At 51.7% G+C, this 20,570-nt stretch overlaps 1 protein-coding gene across 2 annotated transcripts in view; it reads right to left on the bottom strand.

Moving 5' to 3' along the window:
- Positions 1 to 4,440: 4,440 nt before the first annotated feature.
- Positions 4,441 to 20,570, bottom strand: part of LOC112645472 (Fc gamma binding protein) — a 38,960-nt gene continuing 22,830 nt past the window's right edge. For both annotated transcript variants that reach the window (XM_035699850.2, XM_049095255.1), the window contains 10 exons: positions 19,540 to 19,877; positions 18,007 to 18,580; positions 17,022 to 17,638; positions 16,022 to 16,565; positions 14,164 to 14,735; positions 13,382 to 13,955; positions 12,162 to 12,361; positions 8,461 to 8,847; positions 4,741 to 5,009; positions 4,441 to 4,616 (listed from right to left, as the gene is read on the bottom strand). In XM_035699850.2, coding sequence (XP_035555743.2) covers positions 4,779 to 5,009; positions 8,461 to 8,847; positions 12,162 to 12,361; positions 13,382 to 13,955; positions 14,164 to 14,735; positions 16,022 to 16,565; positions 17,022 to 17,638; positions 18,007 to 18,580; positions 19,540 to 19,877 — 4,037 coding nt within the window. In that variant the 3' untranslated portion in view covers positions 4,441 to 4,616; positions 4,741 to 4,778. The remainder of the gene's footprint in view (positions 4,617 to 4,740; positions 5,010 to 8,460; positions 8,848 to 12,161; positions 12,362 to 13,381; positions 13,956 to 14,163; positions 14,736 to 16,021; positions 16,566 to 17,021; positions 17,639 to 18,006; positions 18,581 to 19,539; positions 19,878 to 20,570) is intronic.

Below are 20,570 nucleotides of genomic sequence, written 5' to 3'. Positions count from 1 at the left end.
TAGGGCACCTGGGTGGCTCAGTGATTGAGCGTCTGCCTTTGGCTCAGGTCATGATCTCGGTGTCCTGGGATCGAGTCCAGCATCAGATTCCCCTCAGGGAGTCTGCTTCTCCCTCTGCCTATGTCTCTGCCTCTGTGTGTCTCTCATGAATAAATAAATAAAATCTTTAAAAAAAATTGCTGCTTGTTTAAATCTGGGTCCAAACAAGTTCCCTTCATTTGGTTGTTCTCTCATTCTCTCTCTTTCTCTCTCTTTCTCTCTCTCTCTCTCTCTCTCTCACACACACACACGTACACACACACACACACTGGCCAAGAATTTTCAGAGATTACGATTTTTTCATTTTAAAACTGTTTTTTTGGGGGAAGTATGACATGCCTACAGAAAAGTGCATGTAACTGTCCAGCTTTATGAGTTATCACAAAGGGAAGAACCCATACCACCACCATTCAAGTCAACAAATAGAACATTACCAGTACTCTAAAAGCCCCTTGTACTCCTTCTCTTAGGTCTCTTTCATTTTTTTTTTAATTTTTATTTATGATAGTCACACACAGAGAGAGAGAGAGAGAGAGAGAGAGAGAGAGAGAGAGGCAGAGACATAGGCAGAGGGAGAAGCAGGCCCCATGCACCAGGAGCCCGACGTGGGATTCGATCCCAGGTCTCCAGGATCGTGCCCTGGGCCAAAGGCAGGCGCCAAACCGCTGCACCACCCAGGGATCCCAGGTCTCTTTCATTATGGACACTGTTCCCACCTTGCTTTTCTCACTTCATAACATAACCAGGAGATCACTCCAGTAACAGTGTTTCCAAATATGCCTTATTTTACTTTCATCTGCAGAATAGTTCATATGTAAATCAACCAGGCTGCTGATGGATATCTGAATTGTTTCTCTTTATTTAAAAGATTTTATTTGGGACCCCTGGGTGGCTCAGTAGTTGAGCATCTGCCTTCGGCTCAGGGCCTGATCCTGGAGCCCCGGGATGGAGTCCCACATCGGGCTCCCTGCTGGAGCCTGCTTCTCCCTCTGCCTGCGTCTCTGCCTTCTCTCTCTCTGCCTCTCATGAATAAATAAATAAAATATTTTTTAAAAAAATCTTTTAAAAAGATTTTATTTATTTAAGAGAGAGAGAGAGAGCATGAACGGAGGTGGGGGCAGAGGGAGAGAGAGAAACAGACTCCTCACTGATCAGGGAGACCAGGACCCTGGGATCACGATCTGAGCCAAAGGCAGACACTTAAATGAGTGAGCCACCTAGGCACCCCTCCCCTCCTTTTTAAACCATAAAGAGCACTGTGATGAACAGCGTTGGCTTATATCCTTTTACTGCCATTGTAGCTTTGGGTTGGATTCCTAGTAGTGAGTTCACTGGGTCGGGAGAAAAAAGCATCTATAATTTTGAAAGATACTGCTGAGTTTCCCTGCATCAGACTTATGTTTGCATTCCCAGTGATAGGATATGAGATTTTTTTTTTTTTTCCTGATAGCCTTGTCAGTAAATTCTGTTGTTGAGGTCTATCTGGTTGGTGAGAAGTGGTATCTTGGGTGATTTAATTTCCCTTTTTCTTAATATGGGTAGGATTGAGCATTTCTTATTTTTTTAAAAAAGATTTTATTCATTTTTTCATAAGAGAGAGAGAGAGGCAGGCTCCATGCAGGGAGCCCGACGTGGGACTCAATCCCAGGTCTCCAGAATTACACCCTGGGCCAAAGGCAGGCACCAAACCACTGAGCCACCCAGGGATCCTGAGCATTTCTTATTTTTAAGGGCCATTTGTATCTATCTATTAGCTATCTAAAATTTTTGCCTCTTTTTTTTAAAAAAAGATTTTATTTATTTATTCATGAGAGAGCCAGAGAGAGAGAGAGAGAGAGCCAGAGAGAGAGAGAGAGAGGCACAGACACAGGCAGAGGGGGAAGCAGGCTCCAGCAGGGAGCCCGATGAGGGACTCGATCCCAGGTCCCCAGGATCACACCCTGGGCCGAAGGCGGCCCCGAGCTACCGGGGCTGCCCTTTTGCCTCTTTTACTATTGGATTGTTTCTTTTTCATCTTAATTTTTAGGGCATCTCAATTCCTTTTCTTGAAAGGGAGTTGAGCCTATGTGAGGCTCACCAAAATTCGGTGGAAAGGACTGTGTTTGGTGGCATACTTGAATTCAAATCTAGGCTCCATTGTTACAACCTGCTTTTGGGCAACTTAACTTCAATAAGTCTATTTCTTTATATCTATCCTTGTTTTGCAGAGTTGCTGGGAAGCTCAGAAATACTATATATGGATAACCTGACCTATTGAATCATTCAACATATGTAGATTTCTTTCTCTGTCAATTGCATATGTATATTCTCCACTCTTTTTTTTTTTAATTGGGCTGCTATCTTGTTTTATTGATTTGAAGGAGTTCTTTATATATTGTGGATATAATCCTTTACTAGGTATGTTGCAAATCTTTACTCCAGGTTAATCGTTGGCCATTTATTCATTCAATAAGTATGTCCTGAGTATCTACTGTGTGCTAGGTGCTGAGAATAAAGTGGTGAATGAAGCAGATATAGTCTCTGCTTTTGAGTTACTTCTAAATGGGCAGAAAGTCAAATAAAAGTAATTTTAAAGTGTAACAAATGCTAGGAAGGAAATAAGCAAGCAGGCAAGCATCTGGCGCAGAGGGTAACAGGGAATCCACTTTAAATGACGTGGCTGTGAAAGGCCTCTCTAAGGCCTTAAGCTAACATGTAAGCTGACATTTGAAGGATGAGAAGCAGCTAATCATCTGGTAAGTGCAAAGAACAGCATATTGCAAAGAAGTAAAGTGGGAAAAATCTGGCATGTTCAGTACATTGAAAGATCAAGTTCCCAAATCATAATTGGCAAGGAGGACAGTGATTGGAGATGAGTCAGCAGAGGTGGGCAGGGGCCTTATAGGACAAGATGGCGAATTTGATTTTATTATGAGAAGTTTCTAGCCAATAGTCCCCCTTATATGTTAGGAAGAGTCATCAAATAGCAGTGAGGGTGGATTACAAAAGGGGAAGAGCAGGTAGGAGGCTGTTGGCATCATCAGCATAAAGGGGTGATGGCTGTATCAAGTAGGCATAAGAAAGGCAGATTTCAGGTACATTTTGATACAACCCAACAGGATTTGTGGATGAACTGAGTGGAGGGCAAAAGAGAGGGAAGAATCAAGAACGATCCCTATTTTCTATTACAGTGAGTATTGGCAGCGCTAGTCACTGGGTGGGTAAGGCCATCATGGGAAAGGTGGGGGAAGGGTTTAGAAAGGAAGAGAGATTTCAAATTTTGACTTGTGGATTGAATGGACACATTGAATCCTCACTCCAACTCTATGAGGTAGGTACTATCATGAACTCTGCTTTAAATATGATGCTGTTGGGGCATCTGAGTGGCTCAGTCAAGCATCTGACTCTTGGTTTCAGCTCAGGTCATGATCCCAGGGTCTTGAGATGAGCTCTACATCATGCTCCGTGCTCAACAAGGAGTCTGCTTGAGATTCTCTCCCTCTCCCTCTCCCCCTTCCCCTGCTCACACAGTGCTCTCTCTAAAACAAACAAACAAACAAACAAACAAACAAGCAAATAAGATGCTGTTGAGTGAATGTTTGAACCCTTGAGTCCCTTCAAAATGCTTATGTTGGGGCAGCCAGGGTAGCTCAGTGGTTTAGCGCCGCCTTCAGCCCAGGGCCTGATCCTGGAGCCCCAGGATTGAGTCCCACGTCGGGCTCCCTGCATGGAGCCTGCTTCTCCCTCTGCCTGTGTCTCTGCCTCTCTCTCTGAGCTGAAGGCAGATGCCCAACTGACTGAGACACCCAGGCGCCCCAGATTAGTGCCTTTATAAACTAATCCCCAGAGGGCTCCCTTGGCCCTTTGCCATATGATGACACATATGAGAAGATAGCCAATCATCAACCAGGGAGAGGACTCTCGCCAGGCACCAAATCTGCTGGTGCCTTGATCTTGAACTTCCCAGCTTCCAGAACCATGAGAAATAAATTTCTGCTGTTTCTAAGCCATCCATTCTACAGTATTTTCTTATAGCAGCTGCATAGACTAAGACATATATGGAAACCAAGTGGCAGAGAAGTTGTTGGATTATAAATTATAAAGCCAGAATCTATTCACCCTCTTTCCATTTTTGACTCCTTCCCTCCATTCAATTGTTCATCTTCCCCTCATCTACTTTTAATTATCCATGTCCCTATCTTTCCATTTTGCCACCCCATTCACCCATCCAGGTCCCCTTCCTCCTTCTCTCCCTTTCCCCTCCTTTCCACCCACCCATAATCCGTCCACTCACCCACCCATACCTCCAATCATCCTTTCACCCTTCGGTAAATATTCATCATGTGCCAGATGCCCCAGGCATATGACAGCTGCTGTGCAAGAAGGAAAGTCAGAGTGGAGAAGGCATAAGACACATTGGCATGCAGCTTAGCCTGAGATATTTATTCAATGCTCTAGCAATTGGCCTCAGTGGCTCATCAAAGGGGTAGAACAGTGTAGGGGCACACAGGGACACTGTGCACCCTCCAATTATTGGAATCTCCAGGAGGGTCAGGTCCCGAAGTCCTCATTCCCAGGAGATGATTGATCAGCTGTGACTGTAAGAGACAGACTCTTAGCAATTCTCTTGCAGATTGAGCACTTACCCCGACTGCCCCCTTCCCATGAGGACCCAGGTGCCCCTACCCCCAAGTAGCCTGGCTTCCATGCTACATCTCTCACCATGGGGAGAAGTCCTGCACTCTTCAGCTCTCCTGTTGTCATCTTCTGGAGTCATGCCCATCATTGGTCTGGGCCTTGTCAAAGTTTCCGCAGACCCCACACAGCTTTCCAGCATGGTCATCATTGACCATCACAGCCAGCTGCCCGTTGGTGCCAAGCCACACCTGGACCCCTGCCTTCTGAATAACACTCACGGAGCCATCGGGATTCTTACGTATGGACACAGATGCCGATAACTCAGCTGGGAGAGTCACAGGGAGACCATTCACCTGGTGATGGTAAGGGAAAAACAGAGGTGAGGTTAGAGTCACAAAAGAGTTGGAGGGTTACCAAGATGGAGACTCCAAGCAAGATAACAAGTTCAAGGAGCAAAAGCAGAGACACAAGTGCCAAAAGAGATAAAGACATGGATTGACGCACCGTATATAGAGATGCATACATAAGCTAGCTGGAGATTTGGAGAGATGGTTAAAAGGACAGAGAGATGGGTTGATGGATAAGTAAGAATGCACAAAACATTCCAGGGCCAGCCAGGGTGGTGAGGAGCACTTTGTACCAGATAGATAAACACACGATCCAACCCCAGCATCGTCCCGTATGGTTCTCCTTTTCAAAATAAAAGAACACTTGTGTGTGTCCTGTTAAGTTACTGGTTCCCAACAAGAGCAACTTCATGTCTTATTTTTTCAATGCTGATATCTACAGACAAGTAACGAGCTAGAAAGTATCACAATCATGTGAGAAAATTACTGTTTCTCTGTCATAAGCTGTGGACACAGTAACCTTGAGAACCTCATGAGTTTTTCCCTTTAAATAATTGTTGTTTGTTTTCTTTTTTTTAAAAAAAATATTTTTATTTATTTATTCATGAAAGACACAAAGAGAGAGAGAGGCAGAGACACAGGCAGAGGGAGAAGCAGGCTCCATGCAGGGAGCCTGACGTGGGACTCGATCCCAGGTCTCCAGGATCAGGCCCTGGACTAAAGGCAGCGCTAAACTGCTGAGCCACCCAGACTGCCCCTGTTGTTTGTTTTCATTGATGAATTAATTATTCTAGAGTTAGACTCCGTAGAGAACCCTTCTTTGAAAGAAAAGTTCTTTTTTTCTAAATGCTTTGTGTCTGAGTCTTCCTCTGCCAGTTGATTTTGATTGGAAAGATAGATAGATATACCTGGATGGATGGATGGATGGATGGATGGATGGATGGATGGACGGACTGATGGATTGGTGGGTGGATGTGTGGATGGATGGGTGATGGGTAGGTGGATGCATGGATGGATGGATGGACTGGGGGGTGAATGGATGGGTGGGTGGATGGATGGACTGGTGCGTAGATGGATGAGCGGGTGGATGGATGGGTGGATGGATAGACAAAAGAAAGGAAAGAAGGAACAGAGGGAGGGAAAAGGGATGCAAAGAGAGAGGAGAAAAGGGAAACAGAGGTAGAAGAATAGATGGCTGGAAGGAAGGAAAAAGAGATGGATAGAGTGAAGAATAGTTGGAGGAGTGGATGCAAAGTTTCATCAGACTTCAATCTATGGAGGTATAATAACTGGGTCTGAATCATCTGTGTCTCTCAGCATATGGCCTGTCAGAGAGGGAATGGACTGAATATATTCACAAAAACCACCTTTTCCTGGGAATCCTCTTTGGGTGGCCAGGCCCCATTCTGGGTACTGGGGGCAAAGTGATGACCAAGAGGGACAGGACCACTGTCCACCTGCAGATTATATGCTAGTGATGGAGAAAGGCAACAAACACAAGCAAATAATGGATGACTTCAGATAGCGATAAGTGTTTTGAAGGAAATCAAAGAGAACAATAGCATGGAGACTGGGATGGAGAGGAGGAGCTTCTGTAGGTAGTCAGGAAAGGCCTTTCTGTAGAAGCAACGCTGGAACAGAGGCCTAGAGGACAAGAAGGTGTCAACTCAGATTGCCTGGGAGAAGAGCCCCACAGCAGTGGGCATAGCACATGCAAAGGCCCAAGGTGTACATGCAAAGGAACAAGCTTGGTTTGCTGAAAGGTCAGCCTGGCCTTTCATAAGCATAGCTAACAAGGGAAGGAGTTACAGGAAACGAGGTTGGAGGCCAGCAGGAGTCAGATCACACAGCCTCGTAGGCCAAGGGAAGGAGGTGGCTTGAGTTTGGAATGTTGTTCTGGGAAGCCACCTGTAGAGTTTTACACCTGATCTGATTCACATTTCTAGAGCATTTGTCTGCTATACAGAGAACTGTTTCTCAGAGGGGCAAGGAGAGGTCAAGAGTAGGTGTCTGTGAATCTGAATTATGGATCAGGGAGATGGCTTGAGAAAAGGAATGATTGGTCCAGATTACCCTAAAGAGAGAATGCAAGCCTCCCTGCTTCCAGCAAGGGCTGAACCTTGACCTGTCTCCATGCGCTGGAGGGGGGATGCAGATCATCCACTGAGGGAGGTGTGTGGAGCATCAGCTGTATCTCCACTGAACCCAGAAGACCCCGGTGGATATCTCTACAATCAATCAACAGGTCACAGAAATAAGGACATGCTCATCTAGGAGCTTAGGGTAGCCTGGCATCTGTGTTTGAGTCTGGGACTCTTCCACATGGGCCATGAATGATTGGATCATAAGCCGACATCAGCTTGGCCAGAGTCTCTATCAGAAATCTGGAATTGGGGTGGTGAGAACCAGGGGGTTTGGCAAATGCAAATGTACATGAGAGGAAGTCAAGGGGCAGAACGAGGGGCACCAGTGCTGAAACAGACTCCTGGAGGCAAACAACAGCAGGCATGAGAGGGTCCTGAAGAGCAAGCTGAAGGACAAGTGAGGGAAGGATCAGTGGCCTGTAATCATCAGAGTCCGGGGGAAGTTCCCACTGAACGCTGCACTTGGACACAATCAGGTCCCTTGTATCTACAGCACCTTGTTCCTACCAAAGTGGTTCGGAACTGAGTCTGGTGCTGGTGGTTTCAAAGCCTGGATCTCCTAGGCACTGTCTGAATGACTTGAATGTATGACTTCAGCTTCTTGGGCCCTAGTTTATCCTCTGTGCAAAATGAGGATAAGAAAATGAGGATTAAAAAAAAAAAGAAAGAAAATGAGGATAAGAAGAGCCCCCATTCTGTGGGTATGTGTTGGGAAGCCAAAAGAAATGAAACTGGGTGGGTGAATAGCAAGTCCAAAAGACAGAGGTACAAATCCAGATAATACTGCCAGTGCACCTGGATCCAGCCACTCCTGAGGCTCTATCCTTGGATTTTCTAGTTCTGTGGGACAATAAATTCCTTTTTGCTCAAGGCAATCTGAATTCAGGTTTCTGTTGCTTACAGCCAATAGAGTTTTGATTAACACTATTATCAGAACGACTAATTTATTTGAGCATGTTTTCACTCCTCAAGAACTCAGCCAGGGATGTGTGGGTGACTGAGTCAGTTAAGCATCCGCCTTCAGCTCAAGTCATGATCCCAGGGTCCTGGCTCTCTGTTCAGCAGGGGGTCTGCTTCTCCCTCCCTCCTTCTCCCCCCAAATAAATAAAATCTTAAACAAACAAAAACAAGAACCAAACAACTCAGAATAGAGAGACCAAGTCTGAAATACTGAGACAAATACAAATGCAGGGACTAAACTATAGAGATCTGGATAAAGGAAACGCAAGACAGATGGGCAGCCAGGATTGCAGGGACACCACAGCAGGAGGAACAAAAAGCACAGGGGAGACACGCCCCCATGCCAGGCTTACCCACACGCCCTTCTCTAGGCTCAGAGTCACCAGCCCATCCTTGAAGAAGATGTGAACCTCGTCCACAGGTTCAACTTTGTCTTTGCAGGCATGGAGGACTGCAACCACTCGGTACCAGGGGATGGTGGTGTCTGGTAGTCCCGGGCAGAGGGAAGACAGCTCATAGATGCCCTGGGAGTGGAAAGCTCTGCGGGACCCATTGAAGATGATGAGGTTGGCATCTACAGAGAGGGAACAGAGACCCTGGGGGGTCCAGCAGTTCCGGGCCCCCGCCTGGACCTCACATACGCTGTTTGGCCCGCAGCTGGCTGCCTGGCACGTCAGGCCAGTGCTTGAGGAACAGGAACAGCGCTGGTGGCAGTCTGAGCTCAGCAGTGAGGAGTTCACCTGTGCACAGAGAGAGGGGCTGGGTGACCTCAGTGCGGTGGATCACACCCATGGCTGCAATCTCCCAAAGCTCTGCATGCACGCAGAGTGACTTTGCAGCAACTTCTATCGAGAGACGTGGAGGTTATTTCCCCTTCCTCCCAGGAATCTGGGTTCACCTCAACACTCTGCTTTGGTTATTGTAAGACAGCAGAAGCAGTGTCACACCCAGAGGGTTGGACCTCATGAGACCTTACAGCTGTCTCGCTCTCTCTCTCTCCCTCCATCCGTCCCTCCTTCTCTCTCTCCTTCTTGGAATCCTGCCCACAAGAACAAGTGTGGACTAGTCTGCTGGAGGATGACATCCCCAAGGAAGAGAGACGATGATCCCAGCTGCCACCACAGAGCTCCAGCCAGCTCTCAGCTGACCCACCGCAGGGCTACAGATGTATGAGCGAGCCCTGGAACAGCAGAAGGACCACCCAGTGGAGTCCAGCCCACACAGCAGAGCCCCAGCCTTACGAACTAAACAAATGGTTGTATTAAGCCCCTAGGGTTTGGGGTGATTTGTAACCGGGTAAAAGCAAACTGATACCAGATGGGAGTGAGCACTGCAGAGATCCCAGGGTCCTGGCACTCACAGCCCCAGAACTCAAGGCCACCTGGGAACCCAACTCCAGGAAATAACTTTTTTTCTCCCACCTGACTGGCTGCTCTCTCTTCACTGCATTTTCAAGTTCATCCTCATCTCCCAAGTCCTTAACCACTACTTTGCTCAGGGCTCAATCCTTAGACTTTTCCCTTCTCTCTCTATGTCCAACACCTGGTGATCTCATCAAATCTCATAAAAACTAAAAGCAGTGTCAAAAAAAAAAAAAACTAAACTAAAAGCAGTGTCTGATCCTCATTTGGACTCTGGCCCAGGGGGACAGGTGATTGTCAAAGAGGACATTACTGGGACCACCAATAAAATTCAAATAGAATCTTTATAGTATTGAATCAGAGTTCATTTCCTGATTTTGTTGTTTTTTTTAGATTAGCATTTCCTGATTTTGAAGTGAATCACATCATAATCATGTAAATGAGTTTCCTTATTCTTAGGAAATCCCTGCTAAAGAACTAAGGGATGAAGGGGGACTGTGTCAGGATCATACTCTCAAATAGTTCAGAAAAAAATGTGCATATATACTTATATAGAGAGGATGTCAAAGCAAACGTGTCAAAAGGTCAATAAGAACCTAAAGGAAGAGTATGCAGGAGTTCTTTGTATGATTCTTGCAAGTTTTCTTAGGTTTGAATTCTTTTTTTTTTTAATTTTTATTTATTTATGATAGTCACAGAGAGAGAGAGAGAAGCAGAGACATAGGCAGAGGGAGAAGCAGGCTCCATGCACCGGGAGCCCGACATGGGATTCGATCCCGGGTCTCCAGGATCGCGCCCTGGGCCAAAGGCAGGCGCTAAACCGTTGCACCACCCAGGGATCCCTAAGTTTGAATTCTTTAAAAATAAAAGTCTAGGGACGTCTGGGTGGTTCAGTGTTTGAGCGTCTGCCTTTGGCTCAGGTCATGATCCCGGGGTCCTGGGATCGAGTCCCACATTGCGCTCCCTGCAGGGAACCTGCTTCTCCCTCTGCCTTTCTCTCTGTATCTCTCATGAATAAATAAGTCAAAACCTTAAAAAAATTATATAAGTCTGCAAACATTAAAAGAAATGAATGAATGTAACAAAAGAGATAAATACTATCTCTCTATGATGTCTTGCTCATCTGTATCTCCAGCCCAGACTTCCCTGGAGAATGCCAGACTGACAAATCCAAGAAACCTTCTAGCACAGGTAGAGTGGTAAGGACTGGGATGGGGGAAGCACTGGGGTAATACCTAACCCAGCCTAGGGGATGATCAGGGAGGGCTTCCTGTAGGCGGTGACACCTGGAGGAAGGAGTTTGGCATTTCTTTCCCCAAAAGTCTTCCACTTCTAAGCCTTCTGGCCTATCTTTCTGCCATTCATAAAATGATGGAGATGAATGAGGATGGAATGTGGTCATTCATCTTTCCTTTCCTTGATATATATATACTTCTGAGGAGGTGGGATGCCTAGTAGTTCAGAGGGTAGGTCCAGGCTGCTGGGATGTGAATCCCAGCATTACCACTTGCTAAGGGACCATCAGGGCTCAGTTCTCTTTGTGGCAGTGGTGCCCATCTCACAGGATTGTTATGATCACTAAATAAATGAACACCTGTCACAAACGTGGGGCATAGCAAGAGTGCAGAAAACATCAAGTGCAAAAATAAATCAGATTCACTTTCAACTTCCATCAGCAGAGGATGGCTAACTTCATCAGCTACTGTGCTGTTGTAAATTGTTGGGGTTTTTTACTGTGTGATGAAGGCAGAGGGTAAGGCCCGGTTCCCAGCGGGTGCCCTTCAGGCACCACAGCACCCGATCCTCAGACACCTATGGTGCAAGGATGATGATTAACCCCATGAAGAAAATGAGGCTCAGATAAGGGGCTATATTTTGGGGGGGCTGAATGGCCCCCCAAAAATATCAGGTCCCAATGCCTGGAACCAGTCAATATTATCTTATATGGAAAAAGAGTGTTTGCTGATGTGATAAATTAAGGATCTCAACTGTCCTGGATTATCTGAGTGGAACTTAAATGCAGTCACTTGTATCCTTAGCAGAGGGAGGCCCAGAGAGGTTTTGTGACACATACACAGGAGGTGGGGAAATGTGACATGGAAGCAGAATTTGGAGGTGGCCAGGAAAACTGGGGTGCAGCCACCAAAAACTGGGGTGAGGGACGCCTGGGTGGCTCAGTGGTTGAGTGTCTGCCTTTGGCTCAGGGCGTGATCCCAGGGTCCTGGGATTGAATTCCGCTTTGGGGTCTCCGCAGGGAGCCTGCTTCTCCCTCTGCCTATGTCTCTGCCTCTCTCTCTGCATCTCTGATGAATGAATGAATGAATAAAATCTTAAAAACAAAAACAAAAACAAATCTGGGGGGAAGGAGAGAGGAGGGGCAAGGAATGGCTTCTTCCCTGGAGCCTCTGGAGGGAGGGCTGTCCTGCCCACACCTGGATTTTGCCCCAGTGCCTCTGGTTCCTGACGCTGGCCTTCCGAACTCTGGGAGAATAGATGGCTCTGGTTTGAAGCTACCCAGTTTGAGGTCGTCTGTCTCAGTAGACTCAGGGAACTAATACTTCCCTGGCATGGAGCCATGGAGCTGGGAAATGTCCCCATCCTTGAGGTGTGGGCACAAGAACTCCACATGTTTCCCTGGAGCTCCTCCTCCCTCCCTGCCTGTCATCCATCGTTGATGCCAACCCTAGGCTCACCGGCAGGTAGTGGCCGTCATGGGTGCAGCCACAGTCTTGCACGGGGATGCAGGTGCCCTGCGAGAGCAGGAAGCGGTCATCACACTCACAGCCCTCAAAGCAGCGGTTGGTGCAGCCGGTGAGGCCGGAGAGAGCTGCGCAGGAGCCCTGGCAGGAGCGCATGCAGGTGGAGTAGTGGCTGTGGGCCGGGCACTGGAGTGCTGCAGAGGGAGGAGGTAGGGCAGGTCAGGGTCCTCTCCCGCACTCTTACCCCTACCCCCTAGGCCTCCCCGCACACCAGGGTCTAGGGTGGCAGTCAGTGCTGGGGACACCAGCAAGAAAGCAGCCTCGGGCCCTGCTCTATGAGCTCATCTCAGGGGGACAGACAGTGACAGCCCAGCATGATCAGGGCTGCTGGGGGAAGCACAGGCAGGGGGTCAGGCCAGGATGGGGCAAGAAGAGGGAGTTGCAAGGACCTAGGGGAAGTGTTCCGGGTGAGGCCCTGGGCTCTGGCAAGCAATTGGCAGAGCGTGTGGCTGCCCCTGAGATGAAGACTCGGTCGGGGAATGGGAGGATCAGGTGTGGGGTAAAATGCTAATGCCATATGAGAACACAGCAGATCTGAGGGACCCTATGCACATCCGGGGGAAAGTGTCCAGGAAGCCACTGGCCCCCCAAGACTGGCAGTCAGGAGAGAGGTCAGGGCTGAAGACAAAGTGTCCGCTGTCAGCACTGAGGACAAATCTAGAGCTATAGGGGTGGATCATGGCTCTGGACAGAGGTGCTGTCCTTAGAAGAATGAACAGGACACAGCCCTACCCTGGGAGTTAGAAGGAAGCATACCCCTAACTGGGGGTATCTAAGAGGTACAGTCCTGGGCCGGAAGTCTGAGGGCTATAGCCACATCCAGGGGGACATGGGGGCCACGTGAGCCACAGACTCACGCTTTATTATGTGAGCTGCCTGACCAGCCCTCCCAGGTCACCACAGAGAAGGTTCAGGACAAGCCCTGAGGATGAAGCACGTCTGTGGTTTCAGGAGAGTGGGCCCCTGAAGGGAGACTGAGAAGGGCCAGTGGGAGCTCTGTGGGGGGTGGTGCAGGAGAAGCTAGGAGAGCCTTCAAGAGGGAGGGACTGCTGGTGAGATGCAGACAGGATGGGAGCAGGTGCGGGGCGGTGGAGGGGGGCGGGACGTCCCTGAGCCTGGTCTGGAGTCTCTCGAGGGCCCCCCTGGACACTCACGGCAGAAGCTCTCCGTCCTCCAAGGCTTCACGGTGCCACTGACTGCCTGGCAGGCTGCCGTGTAGGCCGCTAGGCTCTGGCACAGGAAGGCGGTGCTGCCTTTGTGGTGGCACAGGTCGTACACGCACTGGCGGAAGTACTCGGAGGGGTTCAGCACGGCGTGGCAGCCTGCGAAAGGGCCGTTGGGGTCCCGGATCTGCCCGCAGGCCTGGTTGCTCTCATAGGGCGCCGTCTCCTGGGCCGAGCACACGGGGCAGCCACTGGCCCCACAGCCCTCAGTGCAGCCCTGGGAGGAGCTGGGCGCCCGCCACGCGGCTCCGAAGGCATCCACGCTGGAGGCCTCGGCGCCATTGGGCAGCACAAAGTCGTCGCTCCAGTTGCCGTTGAAGTTCCCACAGAGGCCACAGAGCCGGCCACGGAAGGGGCTGGGGATGGAGATGAAGATGTGGGCATTGCCATCAAAGAGAAGCCGCAGTGCTTTGGTGGTCTGGAGAATCACGTTCCGGCCCTCGGCAGTCACCCGCACGTGACCCACGGCCACAGGCAGGGCCACAGCCTTGCCATCCACAGTGACCTGGATGGAAAGGTCAAGCAGGTGGTCAGGGACTCACAGAATCATGGGTGAGGCGGTCCCCTCAGACTCCTGGGGTGGGACTGTGTTCTTCACCAGCCCTTTGGGGTCAGACCATGTTCTTCGGATTACCTGAGGGTGGGACTGTGTCCCCCTCACTCACCTTGGGGTAGACCCTATCCTGCTCAGACCCCCGGGAGAAGCCACTTACCTTTGGCCCCTGAGCCAATGTCACAACCTGGCCAGCCACAGTAACCACCAGCTGTTGGAGATCTCCAGCTGCATCCTTCTCAAGCACAATGGCAAAGTCCTCGTCCTTGGGGTCAGGGTGGCAGACTCGGGCTAAGACGTAGGAGCAGGAGCCATGCAGGTCATAGACACGCCCATCCAGGGTAATGTAGTGGATGCCACCATTGATCACACAGCGGCCACAGCCCGTAGGGTGGCATGCCTGGACACCGTCCTCTACTCGGCACTCCTCGTAGGGCCTGCAGGCCGAGCCCTCCTGGCAAGTGACTTGGCCGCCCTGCCCACACTTGCAGCGCCGCTCGCACTCAGGGCCCGGGTAGAAGGACTCGCCCAGTGGGTAGTAGTGGCCCTCGTGGAGGCATCCACACTGGCCCACAGGCACACAGGTGTCGCCGCTGAGCACGAAGCCGGCGTCACAGACGCAGCCCTCCCGGCAGGTCTGCACGCAGCCCTCAGGCGCAGAGAGGCTGGGGCAGCTTATAGGGCAGGAGTCACCGCAGAGCTTGTAGTGGCTGTTGGCAGGGCACTGGATGGCTGTGAGGGCAAAGAGGGAATGAGCCAGGTGGGTGCATGGGAGAGGCACAGAGAAGGTGCAGAGTGGGAGAACCTGCTCAGAATCTGTATGTTCTGTCTGAGAATATTTCATGACTGACTCCATCCAGGGATCTGGGCAAAGTGTCTGATCTAGGATATCTTACTGGGGGATCCAGGGTGGGGATGTGGAGACCAAGTCTCTCTGACCTTGCTGTGTGTCAATCTGATCAAGTATTTTTTTTAAGATTTTATTTATTCATGAGAGACACAGAGAGAGGCAGAGACATAGGCAGAAGGAGAAGCAGGCTCCCTCTGGGGAGCCTGATGTGGGACTCGATCCCAGGGCCCCGGGATCACGACCTGAGCCAAAGGCAGATGCTCAACCACTGAGCCACTCAGGTGCCCCCTGATGAAGTATTTCTAAAGATGAAGTGAATCTTATGGGGTGAATCTGACCACCTACATCTGACCAAGATATGCAGGATTAGAACCCACTGTGGGTGTCTCAGGGGGGTGAATCTGACCAGGGCGTGGAGCCAAATGTATCCTGTATCTCTGGTATGAATCCACCTGAGTACACCTGGCTGTGGATGTCTGACCCGAAGCCTCTGATGGAGTCTCTCTGACAAGGTCGGCGTCGGCGTGAGTCTGACCATGTGTATCTGATTGGGTGAAGCTGACTGGATAAATTTCACCAAGGCCATGTGTCTGAGGGTAATGGCCCTGGACTCTCTGACCATGAACCTGTATATATCTACCTGGGGCTGTGTCAGGGTCATGATCTTACCTGGGAGTGTCTGCCCAAGTGCTTCTAATCAGAAGAGTCTCTGCCTAAGGTTATCAGACCAAGGTTCTATCTGACCTTGTGTATTTCGGTGTTTGAAACAGTGTAGGTGCATCGGACCAGGTGTAACTCTCTAGGTCTCTCTCACCAGGGGTACCTGAGAGAATCTACCTCGACCAGGTGTATCTCGCTGTGTAGCTTTCACCGGCTCCACCACCCGGTCTATCTGACTAAGATATCAGCACGTGGATCCCTGAGAGGATCCTGGACCCGGGGTTTCTGACCAGGTGTATCTGAGTCTCCCATGGCAGTCTGCGTCCTGGTGCATTGGTGTGTGAAGGTTCTTTGGACAGGAGCTATCTGGCTCAGGGGAGGCAAGGTGCTGCCTAACCCTGTGGGGGAGGAGAACTCTGGTCTTAGAGCTGTGTGAAGGGGAAGGCGGGAAGACACCCCCTGCCCAACCCCACCCCATTATGTGGACCGGGCATGGATCAGTACTCACGACAGAAGTCCGGCCGCCTCCACTCTCCGAGCTGGGCCCCCGCGGCCTGGCAGACTGCCACGTAGGTCTCCACGGCAGGGCAGAGGCCTCCCGGATGGCCCTGGGCCTGGCAGGCGTCCAGCAGGCAGGCCTGGAAGTACTGCTGGGGCGGCACCAGGGCGTGGCAGGGCGCCAGCGGGCCGTCGGGCGCGGAGATGATGCCGCAGGCGTCGGGGCCGCCGAAGGGCTCCTGCTGCTCGGGCGTGCACTGCGGCGGGCACGGCCCGGGCACGCACTCCCCGCAGCCAGCCTCGCCGCCCACCTGCCAGCCGGCCGGGTTCCCGCCCACCGCCTCGAGGTCGTCGGCGGGGTCCTGGTTGTAGTTCCCGCACAGGCCACAGAGGGCGCCCGCGTACGCCGCCGGCACGTGCAGGCGCACGAAGCTGTCCCCGTCGAAAGCCAGAGACAGCCCCGCGGCCGTGGTCACCACCACGTCGGCGCCGCTCAGGTAGGCGCGCAGGCGTGAGTCCAGCTGGTAGGGCAGCGCCACGAGCTTGCCGTCCACCTGCGGGCACGCGGTAGGGATGGGGGATGACCGCGCGGGTCAAGGTTCAAATTTTGACTACACCACCGAAGGGGGTGGGGGTGGGGTAGGGTGGAACCCTGAGGCTGGGATCTACCCTTGGTAATAATAATAATAATAATAATAATAATAATAATAATAATAACAGCAGCAGTAGTAGTAATAATGGGCATCTAGAGCTACTATGCCACTGCTTCCTCACACGACCCTCTGAAGCAGGTACTCTTCTTAGACCCATTTTATAGCAGAATAAACTAAGGCTAAACTAAAGGAATTATGTAAGGAATGGAGAAGCCACTGCTCCAAGGCCTATACTCTGAACCCCTGCATCATGGCCCCGCTAACCTATGAAAGGGAATCAGGGGAATGACAAACTCCTGAGTGTCCCAGACAACCCCAGGGCTGGCATGGGCTCCCGTCTGGCTCCAGGCCCCTCACCTGCAGCTGTCGCGGCCACTGGGCACTGAGGGTCAGGCTGTGGCTGTAGATGTGTAGGGTGACGCTGCGAGTGTAGCTGACCGCCTGGCTGCCCCGGTGCTCGTTGACTACAGTGACGGTGAAGTTCTCAGCCCCCGTGGGTAGTGCCTTGCAGGGCGTGCTCAGCAGGTACTCACAGTTGCCTTGGAAGTCGAATCGGTGCCCATCCAGGGTGACGTAATGGGGGTCACCCCAGGCCTGACACTCAGCTGTGCTGACAGGCTGGCAGCCGAGCTGGCCCGAGGGCAACAGGGCACATTGCTCACCTAGCCCGCACTTGGCAGGCTTGCAGATCGGCGAGCTGCCCCCAGGCCCGCAGTGGCACCTCTGGGAGCAGGTGGCATCAGCCCAGAACTCACTGCCAGCTTCGTGGTAGGTGCCGTTGACCCAGCAGCCACAGCCACCATCCAGGGGCACACAGCGGTCGGCACTCCACACAAAGCCTGAATCACACTGGCAGCCCTCGGCACAGGGGCTGTCACATGGCTTTGGGGTCGTGGGAGGTGTAGGGGCTGGGCAGCTGGCTGGGCAGGCTGGGCCACAGAGCTCGTAGTGGCTGTTCTCCGGGCAGGAGATCTCTGTGGGTGGACCCAGGAGTGGGAGGGAGAGAAAGAGAGGGAATGGTGTCAGGGGTGGGGTCAGAAGATTGGGAGGAGATAGATGGAGACAGAGACAAGGAGGGACAGGGAGGGATTGAGGGGAACAGCAAGACACCAATAGAAGGACACAGAGGAAGACCCAAACAGATATGGGGAGAGAGAATGAGAAATGGACAGGCAGAGACAATCAAAGGGAGACAGAGATAAGCACCAAGAGACAAGAGGCAAAGAGAGAGAGAGAGAGAAAAACAAATGGCCCAGAAAGACCGGAGTGAGACCCATCTAATGTGGGAGAGACAGGATCCCCTCCTCCACCCCCAGCTCCTGCTCTGCTCCCCGACACTCACCACAACCAGCCTCCTCCCTCCAGTTCTTAATGGCAATCCCGGCAGCCTGGCAGGCGGCGGCATAGGCGGCCAGAGCCTGGCAAAGGATGTCGTGGGCCCCACCGCCTAGGCAGACATCCAGAACGCAGCCCTTGAAAAAGCTGTCGGGGGCCACATGGGCATGGCAGGCAGCGAAGGGGCCTCCCGAGTCAGGGGCCAGGGGCCCACAGAAGCCCGGGCCCTTGTACTCCTCCAGGCGGTCCTCAGGGCATGTTGGACAGTTGCCCTGGCATTCATCCCAGCACAGCGGGTCCCAGCCTGGAACTCGCCAGCTGCCGCCCCAGCTGGGTATCGAGGGAGCCAGTGTGCCATTGGGGAAGACTCGGTCGTTGCTGATGTTCCGGTCCATGTTCCCGCAGAGCCCAGACACCTGGCCGTGATAGCTACTAGGCAGTGTCACCTCTACTCGCCAGTCCCAGTCGTAGGTGACCCGAAGCCCGAAGTCAGCCACCAGCAGCGCTTTTGATGGGCCGTGGGTCACCGAAAGCCGCCCCCCAGCCACAGAGACGGGCAGCACTGTCAGCACACCGTTCACCTGGGGGTGGAGGGGAGGGGAAGGAGGCAAACAGGGCTCACTCGAGGTGCAGAGGCTTCAGCTCTGGCCCCTTGCCTGCCTCCCTCCCTCCCTCATCTGCCATGGCTGGCAGCTGCCAAGGCCTTCCTCAGGACTGACAGTTATATGTCGGTTAATAAACATCAAGGATGTTGCTTGAGTCCAGGCCCTGGAGAATGAAACCTTACTCTGCTGCTTTTTCTGGGTCTCTCTTTCTCTCTCTCTCTCTCTCATTCTCTCTCTCTCCATCTCCCTCCCTTCTTCTTCTCTCTCTCTCTGTTGTCTTTCCCTCTCTCTACATCTAGATCTAGTTCTCTTTCAGCATCTCTCTCTCTCTCTCTCTCTCTGGGTCTTTCTGTGTCTCTTTCTCAGTGACCCCCCCCATCTCCTGTACACCCCTGTGTGTCTGGACATCTCTTCAAGTCACTCAACATTCATTATTGAGTGCTGACCCTGTTCTGTACCTCTCTCTCCCTCTGTGCACTACCATTCATTAATCTGTAATCCTGTCACCATGGGCAGGAAGGGCAGCCCGCCTCCCCCTGGCCTTCACCCCTCTCCCCATCTCCCTGAATTTCACTCCTTGTTGCAGGCTCTGGGCCTCTCATTTATTCCCTCACCAACATTCACAGGCTCTCAGACGGATCCCCATTTCACAGACAAGGAAATGAAGGCCCATCAAGAAAAGTCACACCCAACATCACACAGTTCACAAGGAGAGTCTGGATTCAAACCCAGGTTGCTAAAAAAGGCAAATGCTGAAGTCTTACATCAGAGCCTTTAGCAAAGGGCTGGGCTCATTTAATTCCCAACAAAAAGGGGGCGTTTGCTGTCATTGCTTTCACTGTCATTTTGTTTTGGGCCTAGGCCAAGAGTGAGCTTTCAGCTCCTAACTGTGGCTGGCAGGATGGCTTGCCCCCACCAGGGCATGTTGGACTTACCCGGACTTTGCCAACCTCCCCTTTGTGGATGGAGATGTTGAAGCCGAGGGCAGACACGGTGACGAGCCTCACATAGGATACAGCAGGGTTGCCCCGGTTCTCATTTTTGGTGGTAACGGTGAAGGGGGTCAGGCTTTGGGTTCTGCCCCCCTGGTAGCCGGCTGCTGACAGCACGTAGTCGCACGTGCCCTGGAAGTCGAATTCCCAGCCATCGAAGGAGTGGTAGTGTGGGTCACCCCACAGCCAGCATGTGGCCTCATAGTTGGGCACGCACACAGCCTGGCCATCCTTCTCCTGGCACGTCTCCTGTGGCCGACACGTCACACCGTGGCATGGGTCTGGAGATGGGGAGAGGGGACCTTGTGGGGCTGCCCAGCCTAAGGTCGGCTGCTCCCTGGCATCTGCCCCAGTCTATGCTGGCACTACTGTACTGGTGCTGAGGGCTACTGCAGGTGAGAACAGATACCCGAGGCCTCACATCTGAGACCCATGCCTGTTGGTTTGCTGTTGGAGACCTAGACCCCAAGGACCTTGCAGCAAAGACACAGACTGTAGGGTCCTTACACTGGAACCCAGCCTCAGGGGTCCCAGTATCTGCAATGCCAGCCCCGAAGGCATCCATGAGAGGGCATCCACCGCACCAGGGTTTTCTGTGTTCAAGACCTGGGTCCCGCATTCGCCCATGCCTGAGCTCCCAGCCTTTTGGGGGCCACCAGGCTGCACAACCTCTAAACCAGCAGATTATATAGCTGCACCTTCCAGTGACCTCCGCCTCTCCACCTTCCTCCCTCCCCTGGGTGGGAGTTGGGAGCTGCTCCCTCCATCTGCTCATTCAAGTTCTCTTACCCCTCTGGGACTCTGTTGCAAATAAATACTGTAGATTAAACTCCTCATGGAGGCTACTGTGTGGTTTCTGTCTCCTGATCCCACTCTGACTGAAATAGCCCCACCCCTGGGAGTCCCTGTGGGGACTGAGGGTCTCAGTTCTGGAGGTCCCATGCCCTTATCTTTGGGAATAAGGAATTATTCTC

The sequence above is a fragment of the Canis lupus genome, chromosome 1 (genome assembly GCF_003254725.2).
Source record: "Canis lupus dingo isolate Sandy chromosome 1, ASM325472v2, whole genome shotgun sequence".
Taxonomy (NCBI): domain Eukaryota; kingdom Metazoa; phylum Chordata; class Mammalia; order Carnivora; family Canidae; genus Canis; species Canis lupus.
The sequence above is the reverse complement of the archived record's forward strand: the minus strand, read 5'-3'. Positions and strand labels throughout refer to the sequence as shown.